Here is a 20884-nt window from a genome sequence, read left to right on the forward strand (position 1 = left end):
ATGTTAAGTCTAACCTCTCCTGAATTTCATTTTTTTTTAATCAAAATCTCTTTTGCCCCAAATAGGCTTTTTTTCTCACAGGCATCCAAGCAGAGTCCATTGATTGGGTGTTTTACTTTGTGTACCTTATAGAGCTTCATAATTGGCCAATCTAAGTGCTTTAAGAAGACTGTATGTATTTGTCAACCTTCCCAGCACTGGGATCTGAGCTAGGGTCTCTGGTCCTGACCCCATTAGTTGCCTTCGTTCATGAAGTTATTCAGGGTGAGAATGATTTAAGCATTAAGAAAATATTTCTCAGGTCCTAACTTGCCACTCACGCCCCATGTGACCTCTGGCAATCCCCCTTTCCTCTCTGAGCCTCAGCTGCCCCATTTGTAAAATGCCAAGGTGTAATATGACAATCATATCTAAATGCTTTTCTAATACTGGCACTCTAAAAAAGTGTTTTTTTAAAATTAGGAGATATGTTTTTACAGCTAAAAACACAAACATAAGACTGCCAAAAATAGCTATTAAGCATTTAGAATTAAAGATGCTGGGAAATGTGTGATAATGAACATGTGAAGAATATAGAAAATAAATAGTCCATTTAAATTGCACTTTCATTTTAAAATTTCAATAGTGGCTATGTTTAAGTTTACCAAAGCAATCTAGGGGATTTTTATTTTACGATCCATTGTTATTGTGTCTCACATATTTCTGTTCCCTGTCTGCCAGTTTCAACCTCAAAAACAAAAATCAGAACAGTTTCACAGCAGCAACAAAAAAATCACTTTGTATTTTATTTTTCTATGGTTAAACCAAATGATGGTGAAGCACTTTGTAAAGGCTCCACCTCAACACCTCTCTCAACTCTGCTCCAAGTCCCTGCTCACAGGGATGACTCTTGCTTTCTCCCTTCCTCCCCTCTCCACTCACACCACACCCAATTTTGTCAATCAACAACTTTCTATAGCATTGAAAATTGTAAGGGAGGGAGGGATACAGAAGCAAGTAACCAATAATGTATAATGACGAGATTGTGAGGGATTAGGGTTCTGGGCTTTGGGTCAGGATGATTTGATTTCAAACTACCTCTTAACACTTACTAGCTATGTGACCTTGGGCAAGTCACTTAACTTCTGTTTGCCTTAAATAACTATCTAAGCCTTGATTACAGTCATGGATAGGTTGTGATCTGTGCAGATGAAGGGAATTCCCCAATCAGACCAAGTCACTTGTTCCATGCGTAAGAAGGGCATCATTTTCCTGTTGTCCTGTCTGCTACAGGAGACAGTCAGACTATACGAATACCAGATTTTGGTGCCTCTGTTCCTGCTGTAGCTATGCTCCATCAAAACATCTTCATTGAAGTGCATCTGTTTGCCCCAAGCAAAAATAAAAGCCCAAGCCCCTGGTTTGGTCTGTAGCTCATTAGGGCTCCTCTAAGAGAAAAGAGCTCTTGCTTTGTCCCTTGCTGCTGTGGCCGTTGCCCCAAGTTGAGAAATGTCTGGTTTTGCACCTCAGGTTCTGACAGAGTGTTTGTTTGTTTTCTTTTGCTGGCTACGCTACTAAACAGAAAGGGCATGCCTCCCACCCACAAATTAGCCCAAGACTAAAGGGCCTAAGTGAACGTTATGGCAGGAATTTGGATACCTTTGAACGTGGTGGTGGCCAGTCTTACAACCACAAAAAGATTGAGGTATGAATGCTTCCGTTGATGCTTCTGTGGGTGGGGATGTTGTTTATTCCAACACACTCCCAGCTCTCTCTGAAAGTGGGGACCAGGGGAGCAAGTCAGGTGAGGATTCCTCAGACTCGATCCCTTTCTTCTTAAGGAGACCTTGCAGGTTGCAATCTCATTTATAGGGAAAAAAAACCCAGAGAAACCAAGCAAGGTCCAGAGGTATTCATTATTTGTGGTTCAGCGTTAGGGGCCATTTCTGTAAATTTAGTCTCAATTTAATCTCCTCTCCCCTTCCCTTTTCCTCTCCCTTGGTCCCCAACACCCCTGCCCTATTTTGTAGATTTTCAAACATGTTCCATATACATTGTCTCAGTTGATTTTCAAGACCCATTCCTGTGAGATTGGTAGGACTGGGGTAACTATTTTGCTGATGAAGAAACTGAGGCACAAAAGTGAAGGGGAAATAAATAAGTAAGTAAAGGGGAAGGGACATGCTCAAAATGATACAAGTTTCTAGTAGATCAGTGAACAGGACCCTGTTTTCCTTCCATTTGAGGGTAAGTTCTGTTATTCCAGACCTTTCATCCTCTGGTAGTCTCAGTCTAAGGAAGAGATCCATGAAATCCCAACATTGGCCACTTTCATTGGTTCCTCCTTGTTCTTTGCTGTTTAGAAGCTGATTCAGTGGTGCCAGCTTTGGAAAATCATGATCCTATCTTATTCAGATGACCCAGCTTCCTTTTCCATATTCTGCTGAGTCATCAGTGTTGAACTTGACATCAAGAAGACCTGGGTTTAACCAGATATTTGCTAACTATATGACCCCAGATGGGCAACAAGGTGGCACAGTAGATAGTGTGCTAGGCTTAAAGTCAGGAAGATTCATACTCCTGCATTCTTATCTGGTCTCAGACCCTAGCTGTGTAACTTAAGTCACTTAAACCTGTTTGCCTCAGTTTCCTTATCTGTAAAATGAGCTGGAGAAAGAAATGATGAATCACTGTAGTATCTTTGCCAAGAAAACCCTAAATGGGATCACAAAGAGTCAGACACAACTGGACAACAACAACAAAAAAGGACCTGGGCTTATCATTTACCTCAGCTTTCTCATCCATAAAACAATGGACTGAACTTAATGGCTTTTAAGGTCCCTTTGTGCTCTAAAGATACGATTCTATGATCCTCCACTAAGGGAGATGTAGTAGAATGTTTAAATCTCCATTCTACTCAAAGTCAAGAAAACAAATTATTAATTTGAAACACATTTTCATGTTAGGGTTTGTAGGGGTTTTTGTATGATTCCTACAGGTAAACATGATTCCAACTCCCAGCCTATGACCATGGACCCAATTTACTAAAGAAAAATAATTCTGCTATTGTAAGAGTGCCCCATGCCTATTTCAATTTGCTTTGGTTGTATGAAATATCTCAGATAGTTGGGAAAAGTCAATTTTGCTGCTTTCTGTCTTTTCCTTTCTCCTCTTTGCTCCATTTTTTTCACCTCCATTTCTTTCTTTTGAAACTTGCATTTTGGCAAATCATAGGCAAAGTCCATTCTTTGAAGAGAGAGAAAAGGATAAGATGCTAGTATTGATGTAGTTGGGGAGGGAATTCACAGTGTCCTCTCTTCTCTACTTTCTATTCACTAGGGAATGTATGTTAGGGGTGAGGACAAAAGTGAAGAGAGGTTCTGATTTGGGCATGACCAGCCATTCCCTAGAACAGAAGTAGTGCTGTCTTCTACTCTCATAGGATGTCTTTCCTAAAAACTGCTTCATCTCTCTAGAAGGCTGCATATTTCTCAGTATTTTGATAATTGAAGTCTAAATATGAACTGCTGGTGTTATTATCTTGTTATCATCATTTTTATGAAGTTCAGATAGAAACAGCATTGGGACCAGTCACTAACCCATCAGTATTCTTTCATCTTAAGTATTCTATGGACTTTTACAAAGGTGGATAACATATTTGCTGTGGTAGTTGGAGAGTAGTTTTTGGATATAAGCTTCTCCTTGGTAGGCTTACTGAAAGCATTCTCAGTACAGTTCCATGTAGGTGGCACAGTGGATAAAGCATTGGACCTTCAATCAGGAAGAGCTGAGTTCAAATTCCATCTTAGAAATTAGCTCTGTGATCATGGGCAAGTTCCTTGATATTTCTCAGCCTCAGTTTCCTCATCTGTAAATGGGCAATAGAGATAAAAAAGTGCAAATCTCACAGAGTAGTTGTGAGGGTCAAATGATATGTGTAAGGGACTTTGCAAACCCAAAGAACTATATAAATGCTAGCTATTATTATTATTATTAGTAGTAGTAGTAGTAGTAGTGGTGGTGGTGGTGGTGGTGGTAGTGGCATTAGTATTAGTAGTCAGTACTGACAGGGAAGAGATGCCCCTCATCTGTTTTACTCTTATGTCATTCTGACCTCTGCTAGGTATTTTGAAAGATTTTATCTCCATGTAGGGTTGTTGATTATGAGTATTTGGTGTGGCCCTATCTATTTAAAACATATTAAAGTTGGTATGGATCATCATTATGTCTGGCAATTGTGGGCAACAGTTTCATTTACAATAATGATCTTTTTTCAGTATGATTTTCTGGTGGAGTTTTCCAGGATACTTTGAGGTCTATATTTATAATGGGAAATTTCGTCTTTGCATTGGCCTTAGTGTCAGTATCTATTGTGTCTGAGGGAGAGAAAGCAAAGAGTCACCTGAATGTTAGAAATGGGTCTGTTCGGGCCTACCTGCCTAGGGCAGAACTTGTGAAAGACTGAGTGCTTGGCAGAAGCTTGAAGACAGGTGGCTTTGGCTGAGACCCCAGACCGTCTCTCCCCTTTGTCTTGTATTTTTCCCCTGGGTCTGGGTCTCCAATTGTCACCTCCTCCCCCTCCCCCTTTCTGCCCTGACCCATCCTTCTTCTACGTCTGCTTCCCTTTACATAGTTGCCTCCTTCCTTGAACCCTGCTCTCTCTATCTCTGGAAATCTTTCCATTTCTCCCTCTCCCTCTCCCTTTCCCTCTCTCTTCTTTTCACTCAGCATCTAAAAATCTGGCGTCTGTTTGGTCGCTGGAAAACATGAAACTAGATTTCTGCGTGCCAGGTCCACACAGTGCTGTGTGTACCACTGCTGATCCATCTGTACAACACATGCCACATGCCAGTTGCTTTAATTAGGGTGAATAGGGAGTCTATTAATGAGGGAGCCCATGCAGTTTTCATTTGGAATTTTGACTGACTGGGAGCCTTTCCGGGCCCCTCTGCGTCTTGCCCTCTTTTCCTTCCTCACTTCTCTTGACTTTCCCCCCTGCCTGTCAGAAAAGTTCCCCCAAGATGAAGAGTCCATGGCACACTTTTTGGCAAAGGCTGAGCCCACTTGCCAGGCGGGTTTCCCAAGCCTTACCAGCATGGTCACAACTTGATGCCCGGGAAATCCCAGAACAGCTCGGCTGACACATCTCTCTTTAATTCTTACATACAGATGCCACTACATGAAATAAATCTGTGACAAAACTGGGGTAGGATAATCCCTCCTCCTAATCTTACATCAAGCTTTAAAATTATTATTATTATTATTATTATAATTTTAAGAGCTGCTTTCATTTTGAGCTAAGGACATTCACTCCATCTCCTCCTTCCCACCCACCCACCCCCTGTTTGCAAGATAAACAAGGAAACACCACAGCTCTGTCAACAGCAATGATAAACTGTTGATACTAACGAAGCATTACAATTATGTTAGCCAGATTCATTCCTAAGCACAGGTTCCCCAGAAGAAGAAAAAAATCCTGCATCAAATATATACACACACATAGACTTGTGCCACATCGCACTAGGGTTCCAAACTTATCTCCCTGTCCGAATTTCCCCACTTACTTTGTCCTTCAAAGTTTGTCACTTATAATACGAATGACACTGGGCAAGTCTCAACAGCATTTGCAGCTGTAATCTGGAAGGTTGAAGTTCTATAATTGAGGGAAGCCAAGATATTTAAAATGGAAAGACCCTCTTCACATTAGCCTGATTTGACCCCTCCCTCCCTCCCTCCCTCCCTCCCTCCCTTCCTTCCTCCCTTCCTTCCTTCCTTCCTTCCTTCCTTCCTTCCTTCCTTCCTTCCTTCCTTCCTTCCTTCCTTCCTTCCTTCCTTCCTTCCTTCCTTTATTCCTCCCTCCTTTCCTCTCTTTCTCTTTCTTGCTTTCTTTTTTGCTTGCTTACTTTTCTTTCTTGCTCATTTACTTGCTTTCTTCTTCCTTCCTTTCTTTCTTCCTTCATTCCTTTAAATTAGAGACACAGTAATGACCTTTGGTGGTTGTACTGGGTACTGATCCAAGGCTCTGCTCACTGTGCCTCAGGGGCACACTATTGTAAGAGCGAAGGCCAAAAAGAATTCTATTTTTAGTTGAACTGTTCATCAGATGGAGGCATGCATACTCGTCTATTTGAAGGTTGACAGGGGTTTGAACCATTAATTTGATAACATATTTAACCCTGGGAACAATCAGAAATGGCAACTCTAAGGTTACAATGCTTTTGACCTTTCAGAGAACAGAGGGCACTGAGTATAGTAAACAATATATTACATTTCTACTTATTCTGATTCTCTCACACATATAAATTTCAAGGCATGGTTGACATTTGCTTTCCTCAGCTGTTTTAGCATTGGTCCTTAAAGTAAGCCAAGAAGAATGTGTAGGGAAAGGGGGCCGATGTAATGTGACAGTCATGTAAATATGGTCCTTTAAATAGCTCAGATGTTAAATGTGGCCTTTTATGAAGAAATATATATATATATATATATATATATTTTCCTCAGGAACTAGGCTCTTGGTGACTTATTTCAATGAAAAAATGGTTTTAGAGGATTGACTCTATGTAGTTTCTTCCAAATGGGATACAACCTTAAAACCAATTTTTTTTTTATTGAGACAAATATTGCCCAATAATTGTAGCTTAGACTAAAAGTAGTTAGGCTCCAGTCTGGTACCGTGGTCTGTGAGGCAATACACCTGCCCTGTGCCTTCTTATTAAATGATGCATGCTCTTCTTCAGCAAATACAGCCGTTAAATATCACACAGCTTAAGTATTTCTAATTAAAATATCTCCATGTGTCAGCATATTGGTAATGTATTATTTTAATCCATTTATTTTGTTTATGAAACAGTGACATATGTTTAGATTGTGAAATATATGAGCCTTAAAAATCACTTTATTGAAGAAAATTAATTCCTACAATACTGTCTCGGTAATGTGTTCACTCACCCAGTCAGTCACTGGCGGCACTGCCAGTCTTAATGTTGGTTAGACACACTTAACAGTTTTATCTGACATAACCATCTAGGAGAGAGGCAATAACAGGTTTGTTGCCAGCTCTCCCCCCAATAACAATCCTCCCCTCACTCACCCCCAACTACTGCTAGACATCAACCAAAGGTTTCCCTTTTCTTTTTCCCTCTTTTTTTCTCTCTCCTCTCTCTCTCTCTCTCTCTCTCTCTCTCTCTCTCTCTCTCTCTCTCTCTCTCTTTATTTTTTTTAACACAATGAAGAATGTAGGACTGAGTAAATGGACAACGGATTCTGAAAGACCAATCAAAATTAAAAACCAGCTAGTTACCTTTTCAAAGTTAGACAGAGTAATTTGTTTGTCAGCGGGGAGATGTTTGGGTCAGCCCTGAGATGGAGCGACTGTCAGCGGGAATTCCTACAAGACAAGTAATTTCACTCCATGTATTACTGACAGATTGCTCACTTCTCCGAATCACCAGAGAAAACAAACTTAATATTGTTACAGGCAGAGTTTCTGTCTTCATTAGCCTCAGAGAATGATTTTTATCGCACACTCAAAGACTACCTAGCTTTAGTGGGACATATTTTAACCGACTACTTCTTATAATGATAGTGTGAGTAGTGACCTAATTGAAGGGAATAGTAAATGAAAATTTGGAAATAGGGAAATGGCTATGTAAATAATTTTTCCATTTTATTCGATGGGAATTATGTATAAAGTATAGAGGCAGCTCGAGGAAAGGGGCTTAATTAGAGCCTTAAAGGCCCTCGGAAAGACTATACCAATCAGAAGATGCACAGAAATGAAACCATTCAATTCCTGCCAAGTTTGCAAAGATGAAAGAGAACAATTGAAGTTTTGCAAAAGTGAATACAAACACATATTTTATTTAAATGATATTGTCAATTTCTAAGGAGGAATGGAAATTGAAGGCTCAGCCCATCAGGAGTGGGAAATGTTACTATTCAGACTATCTCTTTCTGAAACTATATTCACTTGAGCTTGGAATCCTAAAAGTATTCAGGGTGATAGGGGTTAGAATGTGAGTTAGGCTGACCTGGGAGGGTGGAATTTCACATGGACCAAATGAATGAGTGAAAGGTGAACTCAATGATGAGGGAGAAAAAATATAAGCAAAAATCTCCTGTTTTCAGGACAGTAGCCAGGGGGTGACACTTTTAAAGGGGAAAGGTTTGTGTTCTCAATTAATTATCCCCTTATTTACCTTTCCATTTATTGCCTCTCCTTGATTCCTTCTGCCACCATAAACCACACATACCCTTTGGAGCTTCTAAGGAAACAGGGTAGTGAAATGGTGAGAAAAAAGACTTGGGACCAGGGTTGGATAGAGTATAGACCCATGGGGTCACATTCAAGTAGAAACAGATCCCTGGGTTGCATATTGACTTAGAAGACCACAAATGAACATTATCTATGTTGTATTATATTTTTATTTATTTTGTTAAACAATTCCCAATTACATTTTAACCTGATTTCAGCCTCACCTAGTAATTATGGAGCCAGTGAGTTTGAAACCTCTAGTCTAGACTAACCTGAAGGCAACCAGACTACACAGCTGGTATTTGGTCATATCTAGCCCACTTTGGATCCAGTTGCATCAGCCTTCCTAATGGTGAAGTGGCAGAGGGATCATGTCTTTTGATGTCCTAGGAACTTAAACTATGGGTGCTCCTTTGAGGTGCTCAGACGAAGGTGGTATCTGTGGAATAGTTAAAAAGACAGCAAATGAAATGTACCAGGTGGTTTGAAGAGCTGAGTTACTGAAGGACTAGAGGAGTATTCTCAGGATGGGAAGGCCTTTTAATGAGACCTTAGCTCCAGAAAATCTGATTTCTCTTTGCTTCCTTTTTATACAGGAGAAGTTTATGTCCCAAGACCCCCTTTCAACTAAAAACAGCTCGTAAATAAACTTTTAATTTTTTTTCTAAAAACTGGATCCCCCCCCCCCGCCCCACCTCAGGTGCCATAAAATAGTACCTTGGGAGCTGGGGAGGAGTGGCTTCTACCAGAGAGAGCCTTGGGTATCTGCAAATAGATTTAGAGCTTTTTAGTGGGTGCGCTATTGAGCCATATTACTGATTTATGTGTCACCATTTATTGTTCCTGTCTTTGTGGAACTTAGGTTAAGTATCTATGTTCTAATGATGTGACCAAATGAAAAACAACCACTAGATTTTGAGTTTGAGGACCAGGGTTTACAACTTTCTACTCTGCTTGCCAGTTGCTTCATCTTGGTCTACTCATTCTACCCTCACTTATATGATGGAGACCAGATGTTCTCAAAGGTTCTCTTCACCTCCAAATCCTATCAGTCTATGCAAATAGAACATAATAAAAAAAGTTAAGAGATATTAAAAGCAACTCTTATGTGAATTCCAACTTGGGGAGAAGATAATCCAATTGGTAGGTCTAAAAGATTGCTCTATAGAAAATTCATTCCTAATTTTTATTTGCAGGGTTTGTTTGTCAGGTAGATTGTTTTTATTGACCTTTTCTCCCAAGCAATGGCAGGTATTTCTGTTGTTTCACCAAAATACAAGCTTGGAAGTATTGTTCACGAAAAATGCATATTATGGGCTAAGTTAGAGCTGTAGGAGTAGGCGTGGTTAAAGATACATCGAAAGGTTGGAAAGCCAAATAACTGAATCTTTCTGAAGTCTCTTCTCCATTTCCCAACTACTGCATATGCTGAATTTGAGAAACAGAAATCACAAAGAAATAGAATTTAAATGTTTTGACATATGAGGTGGCAGAACAAGCAGAGCAAGGACAAAAACATTTTTTAATCATATGTTAATTGAATGGGATTCTGAAGCTACAGCTGAATGGCTTTTCCCCTCAGACGTGCCCCAGCTGAGTGATAAAACTTCTGACCAGTAGAGCCAGTGTATATTTATTAATTCTGTGTCTATTACCTCCTTTCCTGATTCCTTGGGAGAAAAGTGTAGTAGCTGTAAGCAGTAGTGTGTGTCCTATAAAGTCTACATTTGTCTCTCTGTGTGCACCTATCCATGCAACAAACTAATTTGGAGAAAAGTTTACACAACTCAAACCCCACAAAAGTACTTTGCAAACCTTAAAGTTATATAGAAATGCAAGATATTGTTATTAGAAAATGTATCATTTCAACTCACTCCCCTCTGGCTAGTTTAGTTGTGAGTACCAGTGGCTAACCTCTCTCATACTCTGCTTACTCAGGGCTAATATTATAATATCTTTGATCAAAGCATGGCAGGAGTGTAGACAGAGCCATAAGTCATGTTAGAAAGAACATCTCACCCAACACCCTCACTTTCTGTCTTCCAGGACAGTATCAGCCCATGCAGCCATTATAACCTATCTGATCATCATCCAGAATTACCTGACAGTTGTGGGGAAAAAACCTTAAGTCTATACTTGATGGACCCCGAATTTCATATTCCTGGGTATCCTCCTCATCGATTCAAATTGAAAGTGTCCATGTCCGATAGCACCACTTGATGAGCTGTTGTTGATGGAGAAAAGGCCATCAGTTGATAGTCAGGGCTCCGGTGATGATGAATGAGCTTCTCTGAACTTCACTCTGATAATCTTTGGACAATAGTCATTTAGTTCATTACCGGTTCTGTATGATGAAAATTGCCAGATGAAATCATCATTAATTTAAAAAATAGATACACACCACATACATAACTAAGGTGGGTTTTTGGTTTAGTTGTGTTTATTTAAACTCTCCTTATCTGTTTAACTGTCTCCTACTCTGAAAACTGCTAACTCATCATGCTGGAAATAAAACTGCTTTTAATCTATGTATTTGTTTCCAACCCAGGGTATCTGGGGATATTTCACATTGACTTATCCTGTTAAGTCATCTCATCACTTATTGTAGCAATGGAAATAACTGTTAAAGTGTTGTGTTTTATCCCTTGACAGGGAATCACCGATGATAGTGTTGTAATTATCATCTTATCAGTATTGCAATTACTTTATTAATTAGGAAACAACTTGTCTGCCATTAAAAGGGACTTTAGGGAAACCCCAATGATCAGAAAGTGATATTGTCAGTGAACTCGCAGAGATACCAAGTTACTTTTGAAAAGCCAGGATGTGATAGTGTATAACATTTGTCCTTCTGACTGATGGTCAGTACAATATACTTTCTCATTGCCTTTCTCATTTTATTTCCAGTGGGACACTCATTTATGTAGAAAGATTCCCTATTGGCAACCCCTTCCAGAACTGTGAGACAGAATCACAAAATCACAGAATCTCAGAGTGAGAAGGTACTTCAGTGACTTTCTAATCCAACCAGCAGAATTCCTTCTGAAACATCCTTAACAGGGATTCATCTGGCCCTTGTTTATGATGCCCAGTGACAATCCCCAGTCCATTACACTTTTGAGATGCTCCAATTGTTGGGAAAGTTTTTCTTTCACTAAACTGAAGTCTGCTTTCCTGTAGTTCACACTCACTGTTTTGCCCAGAGAGGCCAAGAAGTAGGAATTGAAGCTCTTTAATTTACATTTACATTGAATTTACTTGACAGTTCATCTTTACTCCAGTTCCTTCAACTGACCCTTTTATGACTGGAGCTCCAGTCCCTCCTCCATGCTGATTGGTCTCTTTTGGATGCTCTTCAAATTGTTAATGCCCTCTCTAAAAGGTGGCACCCACAATTAAATACATTATTGCACATGTGATACAACTAGGGCAGAGAAGACTGTGGCTATCACCTTCTTTGTTCTAAGCATATCCAAAAATCTTATTTAAGGTTTTTTGTTTTTGTTTTGTTGTTTTATTTTGCTATGTCATGTCATCAATGCATTGAACTCCCAGAGTTTTTGTGCAGAAACTGTTGTCTGTCCATATTTTCCCCAGTTCACCTCTCAATCAATAGGAAGAAAAGTCTTTTGAGGTTGATTTTTTTTTACTTCATGGAATTCTTTGGAGTTCTCCCGACTGAATTCCATTTTGTCAGATTTGGTCCATTGTTCTATACTATCAAGACCCTTTTGGATCACAGTTCCATTCTTCATTGTCAGAAAAAGAGATCCACATATACATTCATCCAAGGAATTGATTTTTAAAAGTTGTTCAACATCCCAAGGCCAAGGACAATTACACAAAATATTCCTCAAGGCACTTATTTATAAGTTGAGACTGACCGAAAACAAAGAATACTCTGTGACATATATAAGTATTTATCATGCAACCATGCATTCACATCAGGGTGATTACAACAAGTACAGGAAATCAACATTTCCACAAAAGCAACTCTTTTTTTGATTGCTATGAAATATGTAATACGTGTTTTGGCGCTTCTAGCTCCTTTCCACTATTAAGAAGAAAAAAAAAAGAGGAACATAGAGGGAGAAAGATGAACATGATAGGAATCCAGAAGCTATGAAAGTTTTTGATTATATAATAGCACTTGCGGAACTTTCTCCTTCACTCCTGCCCTTAATAGGCATTTGAGTAGTGAGTGGCAATGCCCTGGGCTAGGTGGTTGTATTTTACACACCGGTTTATTGGATCAAGGGGTGAGGCCTTTCATGGCTCTCTGATGATCTTGGTTTGTGGGGAAAATAGTCAGCTTTATTCTTGTAGTGCCCCATTTACTCCCTGGCTATCAAATTTGGAAAATGGGTAAAATCTTTTAGGGCACTTTGGGAGTCAGGTAGAAAATATTCAGCAAGGGAATTCTCAGTTGTTAACATAACCCATATCAGGGTTCAAGGAATTCATATGCTTACCAAATGCCTGAATGTCTGCTCAGGAGTTCAATTCAACATTTATATAAAATTATAGTCATAGAATCTTTTGGTTGGAAAGGATATCAGAGAGGAGCTATTTTATTCATTACCTGAGGGGGAATACTCTCCTAAACATCCTTGATGAATGGACATCCAGTCTTTATTTGAAGTGTTCCATTGATAGGAAATTCACTATTTTCTTTGGCAGCCTGTTACATTTTGTCCACCTCTTTAATAAACAAAACAAACAAATAGACCCAAAATAACTATTTTTCAGGTCCTCATGCATAGGGACCATTAATAACAAAGATAAAAAATACGAGTCAGACCTTGCCTTCAAGAAGTTCAGAATTTAATGAAAAGAATTGCAATCCATTAGACAGGCATTGGCTTGACCAAAATCATCTTTTGTGAAAACTGTTATACTGAGGCTTTCATTTTAAAGTGAACAATTAATTTGTTTCTGCTCAGTGCAAAAGCCCTACTGTTTGGAAAGTTGCTAGGCATGTCTCATGATCTCTGGGTGAGCTGATGAGTCCCCACATTAGCTGGGGAGTTCTGACCTTCCTCATCCCCCAGCCTGGGCTGCCGATTGGAGTGTGTTCAGCAGGTTGCATGCCAGCAGATGAAACAGATGTTAGACCATACTGGAATGGAGCACAGGCTGCATCAGGAGCTGGATGTATTCCTCTTGACATCTGGATGCTGCTGGGTTGTTGGGAAGCCTGCCTCAGGCCAGGAGGCTGCAGGAGCCGGGCAGCAGAGAGCACGGGGTCTTTGCTGCTCTGTAAGTGATTAGCCCAGCGAAGCAGGAATAATGCTGAATGATCGCTCGGCTGCTTCCTTCCAAGGAACCTTGGGACACAAGGAGAGTCAGAAAGGAGGATTTACAGTAAAGTCATGTTCCGAGAGGCAAGACTAATTATAGCATATTAAAAGGATTTCTTTCAAATGATTTAATTTACAGATTGCTCAGGACAGTGTGAAACTTTTTTTTATTAGACCCATTAGCCAACAGCTTATGGGAGCTTTGTTGTGTGTTTTTTGTTTTTTGTTTTTTGTTTTTTTCCAAATGGCTAGGATGCAACTTTGAGTTGAATAACTTTTCATAGTTTGGCACTGGATGAAGAGGTAGGGCCTTATTAAAACAATACTCTGTCAGTGGCCTTGTCTGCTGGAAAGAAACCCCTCAGTCTGATGACAGCTTAGGAGTGGGGCGTGGGTAGGTGGGCAGGTGCAGAGGATGCTGGGTAAGTGGCTTTCAGAAGAGCTCCACTAGAGTCATCTTCTCTTTATACTTTTTCATGAGTGAGATCTCTGGGCTCAAGAAGCCTTCTTCCAAATAAATTGTGGTGATTTGTGTTACCTGATAATATATTGCAAGGGAGAGCCTTGATTTGTTCTTAGCCTCTCATATTCAGATGAGCTTATACTGAATGACCACTGGCCTGATGCTGGCCTGCCAGGTTGGCATGGAAATAATTGAGTAGTATTTTCTGAGTGGGGCTGCAGTCTATGTATGGGGAATAATATAATAATAATCATTTTTAAAAATTGGAAGTACCATTTACTGAAATGCTCTGTAACTAAGCTATATTTCAATGGGCCAGTTAGTGTTCAAATGGACAAAGGTATTATTTTGGCCATTGAATTGTATCACAGCCTCAAAGGCTCAGTTAAAAACAAACAAACAAAAACCCCAAACTCTACAGCAAAGGGGCTTAGCCCAGGATACTCCTCAGAGCAGCCAGCAGTCTGTTTTTAAAAATAGTGATTTGAAGTGAAGTAGAGTCAATAAGGAAAGTAGAGTTGGAGGCTCACCCTTATCCCTGTCAGCTTCCCCTGAGAAAATTGTACAGCAATGCCTCTCTTCCCTAGGGAAGATATTCTCTCCTTTTAGAGAGTAGATTTGGAGGTAGATTTTTTTTCCCCTTGGGACAGGACTGATCTGGCTCATCTTTACTCTCTTGACCTTAAGTGATGCTAGTGGTGGACCTTGTAGTTAGCCCATGTGCCTTGAGGCAGCAGAAAGAATGGGAAGAGATGACATCCTTTAGATAGTAACAGAGAGAGGCTGAGAAGTGGACAAGGAAGGAAGAACAAGGGCTGGGGCACACGGAAGAAACATTTTCTGATGCTACTTTCTATAGAAAATATTTTTGATGCCAGAAAATTCCAGTCTGTGTGGCCAAATAGGACTTATTTTCTGGTTTCTCGTGTTAAATACAAAGTTCACAGCCTCCCGTGGACAGTGGGATACTCACACATATATGTTAACATTAACTGCCCCATGAAAGGTTTCTTTTAATCAAAGGGATGCTTCCCATTGAAATCAATGACTAGTCTGCTTAAGAGCCATTTCTTTCATTTCTAGAATAAGAAAAATAGTTGTCTGTTCTCTAAAGATTTTCATCGCATACTAGACTAACAGACTAATAATAAAAATGATCATTCTCATGATAATACTGTTAATAACTAGCATGTATGCCAGTTATTATTAATAGTCTGAGCTTAGTATTATGAGTGATACACATAGATACACATTTTATAGGGATGTATGTGTACATATGTATGTATATACATATAGCAGCTTAAGGTTTGCAAAAATTCTTAACAAATATTCTATCTGTTCCTAAGAGCAATCTAGTGGGATAGGTGCTTTACAGCATACTTCCTATTTCAATCAATGAATATTCGGCTTAATAGTTTACTTCCTGTGGCACAATTTTCAACCTGTGTCTTGGGGCTATAGTTGCTTCATCTTAACTCTGGCTGGTGAAGTTCTAGGTATTTCTTGATTGAATAGAAATTCATTCACTTACCCAGCAAATATTCAATGAATGTCTAATATATGTAAGACCCCAACAGGGAGATGAAGATAAGTAAAATGGTAATCTTTGCCCTCAGAGAAATTGAAATCTGGTAGGAGATAGAAGAAAGTAGAAGGGTCAATACAATTACAGTTGTATAATACAACGAACAGTTTATTCAACTATAAAATATAGGGAAAGGTCAAATTATCCACCTTTAAGGTCTCTTTCTTTTTTTTTGTTTTGCTTTCGTTTATTTGGGGGGGGGCAATGAGGATTAAGTGACTTGCCCAGGATTATACAGCTAGTGAGTGTCAAGTGTCTGAGGCCAGATTTGAACTCAGGTCCTCCTGAATCCAGGGCCAGTGCTTTATCCACTGTGCCACCTAGCTGCCCCCTTTAAGGTCTCTTTCAACTCTAATGATCTAAAACTATGTGGATAGAGCACTGGATTTGGAATCAGGAAGATCTGATGTAAAATCTGACCTCTAGCTATGTGACCTTGGGCAAATCACTTAACTTCTACCTCTTGTAATTCCCTCATATGTAAAATAATAACTGTAATAGCACCTACCCTGCTGGATTGTTTGGATAAAGTTAGATAGTTGTTAAGTATTTTGCAAACTTTTATATATATATATATATATATATGTTACTAAACTCAGACTGTTGATAATAAGGATATACTACTACTATTACTGCTGCTGCTGCTGCTGCTACTACTACTACTACTACTACTACTACTACTACTACTACTACTACTACTACTGGCAGCCTGTGAGTCTAGTAGGTGATGAATGCTTTCAGAGTAGAAGTCCCTCTTTTTCCTATTCTAGAACTGAAGGATTTGACTTTATTAAGCAAAATGTTAATGGATTTAAATAGGAAGTATATTGTTCCATTCTTTTGGCTAAAATAAACCTTTCATTTGGCAGTTAATGATAATAACTCTTGTTTATATAGTGATTGGAAGTGTGTAAAGTATGTTTCATACCTTTTCTCATTTGAGCCTCACAAGAAGCCACATGAGGTAGGTACTCAGATATTATTGTTCTCACTTTGACAGAAGAGGAAACTGAGGCCCAGGCTCAGTCACTTGCCATTGATTATGTAACTAACATCCATTGGCAAGATTTGAAAGCACGTTTCTTCATATTCACACTCCAGCACCCTTTTCCCTTTACCAGTTTGCCTCATTCAATTCTTTGTGAGGTCACCTATCCTAAACTTTTGTTCTCTATATTTTGGTAAAGAACTTACTTTTGCCTTTCTATGAATAGTGCCTCCAAATTATTTGCAGTTCACATTTACCCAGTCATACACACTCCGGACCATGGCAGACTACACTCCCTGCTAAAACTGAATACTTATTGATCCCATCATGTAGAAATTAGAACTCATAAAATTTGTAAATCAGGGAGGTGATTCAGTAGGTAAACCTGGCAACTTGCTGTATACCAAGTATGCAGGGTCCTGTGGGCTTTAGTTGGGTGATATGCTCATCTACTTCTTTGTTTACTGGTGTGCATGTACACGTGTGCCAATAAAAACACTGCCCCATTTGTCTACTTAATGATTGATATACTTTAGGTCATTGTCCCAGTGGTGCTTCTGCATTCCTTCTCCCCTAACCCCAGATCACCTTTGTCATTTCTAAAGGCCAGGAGCAGAACTTACCAAGTCCAGGACAACAGGACTTGAGCAGCCCAAGATATATCTATATTCTACTACTGCCTTCACATAGCAAGGAAGAGGTTTGAAGAGGTTCTGCTGCTGGCTAGTCCAGTGGGTTCTATTCAACAAAGCCGTTGTGGTCGACTTTCCCCTAGACCTTTAAGTTTTGGTTCCAATTCTGAAAATAACTTTAGACCATTCATTGGTATTTCTTGGCTGACTTTGAATATAATCATCAGGGCAGCTAGGTGGCACAGTGGATAGAGCACTGGCCCTGGAGTCAGGAGTACCTGAGTTCAGATCCAGCCTCAGACATTTAGCATTTACTAGCTGTGTGACCCTGGACAAGTCACTTGGCCCCAATTGCCTCACTAAAAAAAAAAAAAAAGAATATAATCATCATCTTTCTTATTTTACTAGCAAAGGTTAGTTTTTTCCTTAAATATCATTTAAAAAAATTGAATTCTTAAGTGGAATTTTATTAGATCTTGAAGTTAATGTCATTTTCAGAGGCATAAGTGCCTGATTTTATAATCAAAGACAAAGGGAAAATGTGATTTGACATACTGAGATTCCATCTGTATAAAACTATTAAGAAATGCATCTAATTCCTATCATGAGGAAGACTTGTATGTATGCACAAGTATATATATGTGTGTGTGTGTGTGTGTGTGTGTGTGTGTGTGCGTATTTAAGAGACATGTAAAGGAGTAGGTATAAATATTGTTTGTTCATTTGAGGACCAAATAAGTGAGTTGATGCTTCTTATAAAGCAAGTTTCTTTTCTGGGACTCAGTTTCCTCCTCTATGAAGTGAGTGGGAGTGGACTAGATAATCTTTTTGTTTTGTTTTGTTTTGTTCTTTTGGTGAGGCAATTGGGGTTAAGTGACTTGCCCAGGGTCACACAGCTAGTAAGTGTCAAGTGTCTGAGGCTGGATTTGAACTCAGGTTCTCCTGAATCCAGGGCCGGTGCTCTATCCACTGTACCACCTAGCTGCCCCCAGATAATCTTTAAGGTACTTTTTTTTCACATTTACATAATTTTTTCATAATTTATTTTTTCCAATTACATGTAAAAACAATGTTTAACATTTTTTTTTAAATTTTGATTTCTAAATTCACTCCTTCCTTCCCTCCTTTCCTATCTCCTCTCCTCCTCCTTGAGACAATCAATTTGATAGAGACTATGTGTAGTCATACAAAACGTATTTCCATGTTAGTCACGTTACAAAAGAAAACAGATGATACTCCCCCCCCCCAAACAACAGCAACAACAAACAAGACAAAGAAAGTTAAAAATGTATCTTTCAATTTGCATTTAGACTCTGTCAGTTCTTTCTCTGGAGGTGGATAGCATTTTCTGCCATGAGTCCTTTGGAATTGTCTTAGATCAGGTATTGCTGAGAGGAGCTAAGTCATTCACATAAGATCATTGTACAATGTTGCTGTTCCTGTGAACAGTGTTCTCCTGGTTCTGCTTACTTCACTCAACATCGATTCACATAAATCTTTCCAGGTTTTTCTGAAAGAAGACTGCTTATCATTTCTTTCTCTCTTTCTTTCTTTTTGGTGGGGTAATGAGGGTTAAGTGACTTGCCCCTGGTCACGCAGCTAGTAAGTGTCAAGTGTCTGAGGCCACATTTGAACTCAGGTCCTCCTGAATCCAGGGCGGGTGCTTTATCCACTGCACCACCTAGCTGCCTTCGTTAATCATGAGTTTTTTGGGGGGTGGTATATGTTTTTTGTTTTGAGGGAAAGCATGGAGGAGTCTAGACCTATGATTTCTTTGATTTGGGGAACACCTGATATTGAAAATTCCTCCATAGATACTTGTTTGCAACTTAATTCTTAGAGAGTTGTCTGAACACTGAGAAGTTAAGTGACTTGCCTGGGGTCACACAGTTTCTATCAGAAGCAGAATTGAACCCAGATCTTCCTGATTCAAAAGCCCATTATGCTACAGAAGTTGATATTGTTAATAAGAAAAAAGGTTATGTTTTTAGAACTCTATTGTAATGCTGAGACTAAAGGCTTTTCAGAAGCTAGGGTTGGAATACTTGGGGGTTCTTTCATGAGTCATGAACCCCTTTGACAGTCTACAGATCACTTCTCAAAATATTTTAAATGCATGAAATGAAATCCAAAGGAAACCAAAAGTTAGTGAAAATAAAGATGTAGTTCTGTTTTTTCCCATCCAAATTCATGAACCTCATGTAATCTATCATTAGAATTTAGGTTAGGAACCCCCCTGTATTAGAGAGACGCTCTGCCTGATTTTACATGGCTTGGGGTGGTTATGGTTTATTTCATGGTGTAACCAAGACCATGGTATCATGAGCCCACTTTGTTATAACATGGCATGGCTGCATTAATTTGATCTCTAGTTTGTTCATTTCAATTTTCACCACCCCAAACCCAACAGTCAATGACTATACTTGTTGAAATTGATGACCACCTTAGGACAATGGCACCCTGTGGCCAATGAGACTGTAAAACAAGCATAAAGATACATGTTGAATAAATGAATTCTTTAAAAGAGGCCAAAGCAAGGTCCACCCCTTTTGTGGAAATTGGGAAACCCCATAATCGAGCTTCATGTCATTGGTCCTAAGTCCTACCATGTACATTGCACATTCCCTTTCTGGAAGGCAGCTTTGATACTATATCTCTCCCAAACACCAGAACAAGGAGAATAGACATGGTCCCTCTAATTGTTAATGCCTCACAATTATGCCTCCTTCCGGAATAATAAAATGTGCCTTGGCTGAGGTCAGGATCTCTGCCACTGACTTATTTAACAGATCCTCTCCACATCTGTGCTGCAGACTGTTGTGGACTTTATTAGCAGACAAGAGACCCAACAGACTTAGAGCCTGCTGAGTTCCTCCTTTAGAGCCACACAGCTGTGGGTGAACTCAGACTTTCCAAAAGGGACAGTAACGCCATTGGATGATTTTTTTTTAAAAAGAAACAAATGTCTCCAAGTACAATTCCATGTCTTTAGGGTGACAATCACCAGTCTGTTTTTCTTTTTCTTTTCTTTTCTTTTCTTTTCTTTTCTCTTCTTTCTTTCTTTCTTTCTTTCTTTCTTTCTTTCTTTCTTTCTTTCTTTCTTTCTTTCTTTCTTTCTTTCTTTCTTTCTTTCTTTCTTTCTTTCTTTCTCTCCTCCTTTCCTTCTTTCTTTCTTTTTTAAAGAATAAAGGCAGCTATTCTGCTAAAAAAGGAAAGTCTATTCATATCTGTGTGGGAACCTAATCAGGCTCTTGTTTCCAATGAGGATGACTCCACAGTCACACCAGGTCTGGGACAAGAATGCTTCTTTTGTATGCCGATAATGTGGAAGTGATAAAATGTCCTATAGGAGACATATGTGTTTACATCATGAGATGTGTTATTTGACAAAGCGCTTTGTTCCCTGCATATTTTCCATGCCGAGTTTCATGCTGAGCCGTTTGGCTGGAAAGCTTTGATTAGTGAGAATTAGTTGCTGAAGAAAAATAGACACTTTTGTTTTATGAGTCTTCTTGCTGAGCTGTAAATTATAGTAAAACATATAAGGAGCGACAGAAAGAAGTGCTGATGTGAACCTCTGACCCATGGCAAGCACAAAAACATAAGAGAATTCCGTCAAAGGATGACATTGAGACATAAATAATCTGTGGGCCACTCTGAACCATAGCCCCTTAACACACTCA

The 20884-nt window shown here is 39.3% G+C and overlaps 1 protein-coding gene across 1 annotated transcript in view; it reads left to right on the forward strand.

Moving 5' to 3' along the window:
- The window catches only part of SOX6 (SRY-box transcription factor 6), a 375577-nt gene that overhangs the window by 245827 nt on the left and 108866 nt on the right, over positions 1-20884 (forward strand). The window contains 1 exon segment of the mRNA XM_043971912.1: positions 1562-1684. Coding sequence (XP_043827847.1) covers positions 1562-1684 — 123 coding nt within the window.

Source organism: Dromiciops gliroides, chromosome 6 (genome assembly GCF_019393635.1).
Source record: "Dromiciops gliroides isolate mDroGli1 chromosome 6, mDroGli1.pri, whole genome shotgun sequence".
In the NCBI taxonomy this organism is placed as follows: domain Eukaryota; kingdom Metazoa; phylum Chordata; class Mammalia; order Microbiotheria; family Microbiotheriidae; genus Dromiciops; species Dromiciops gliroides.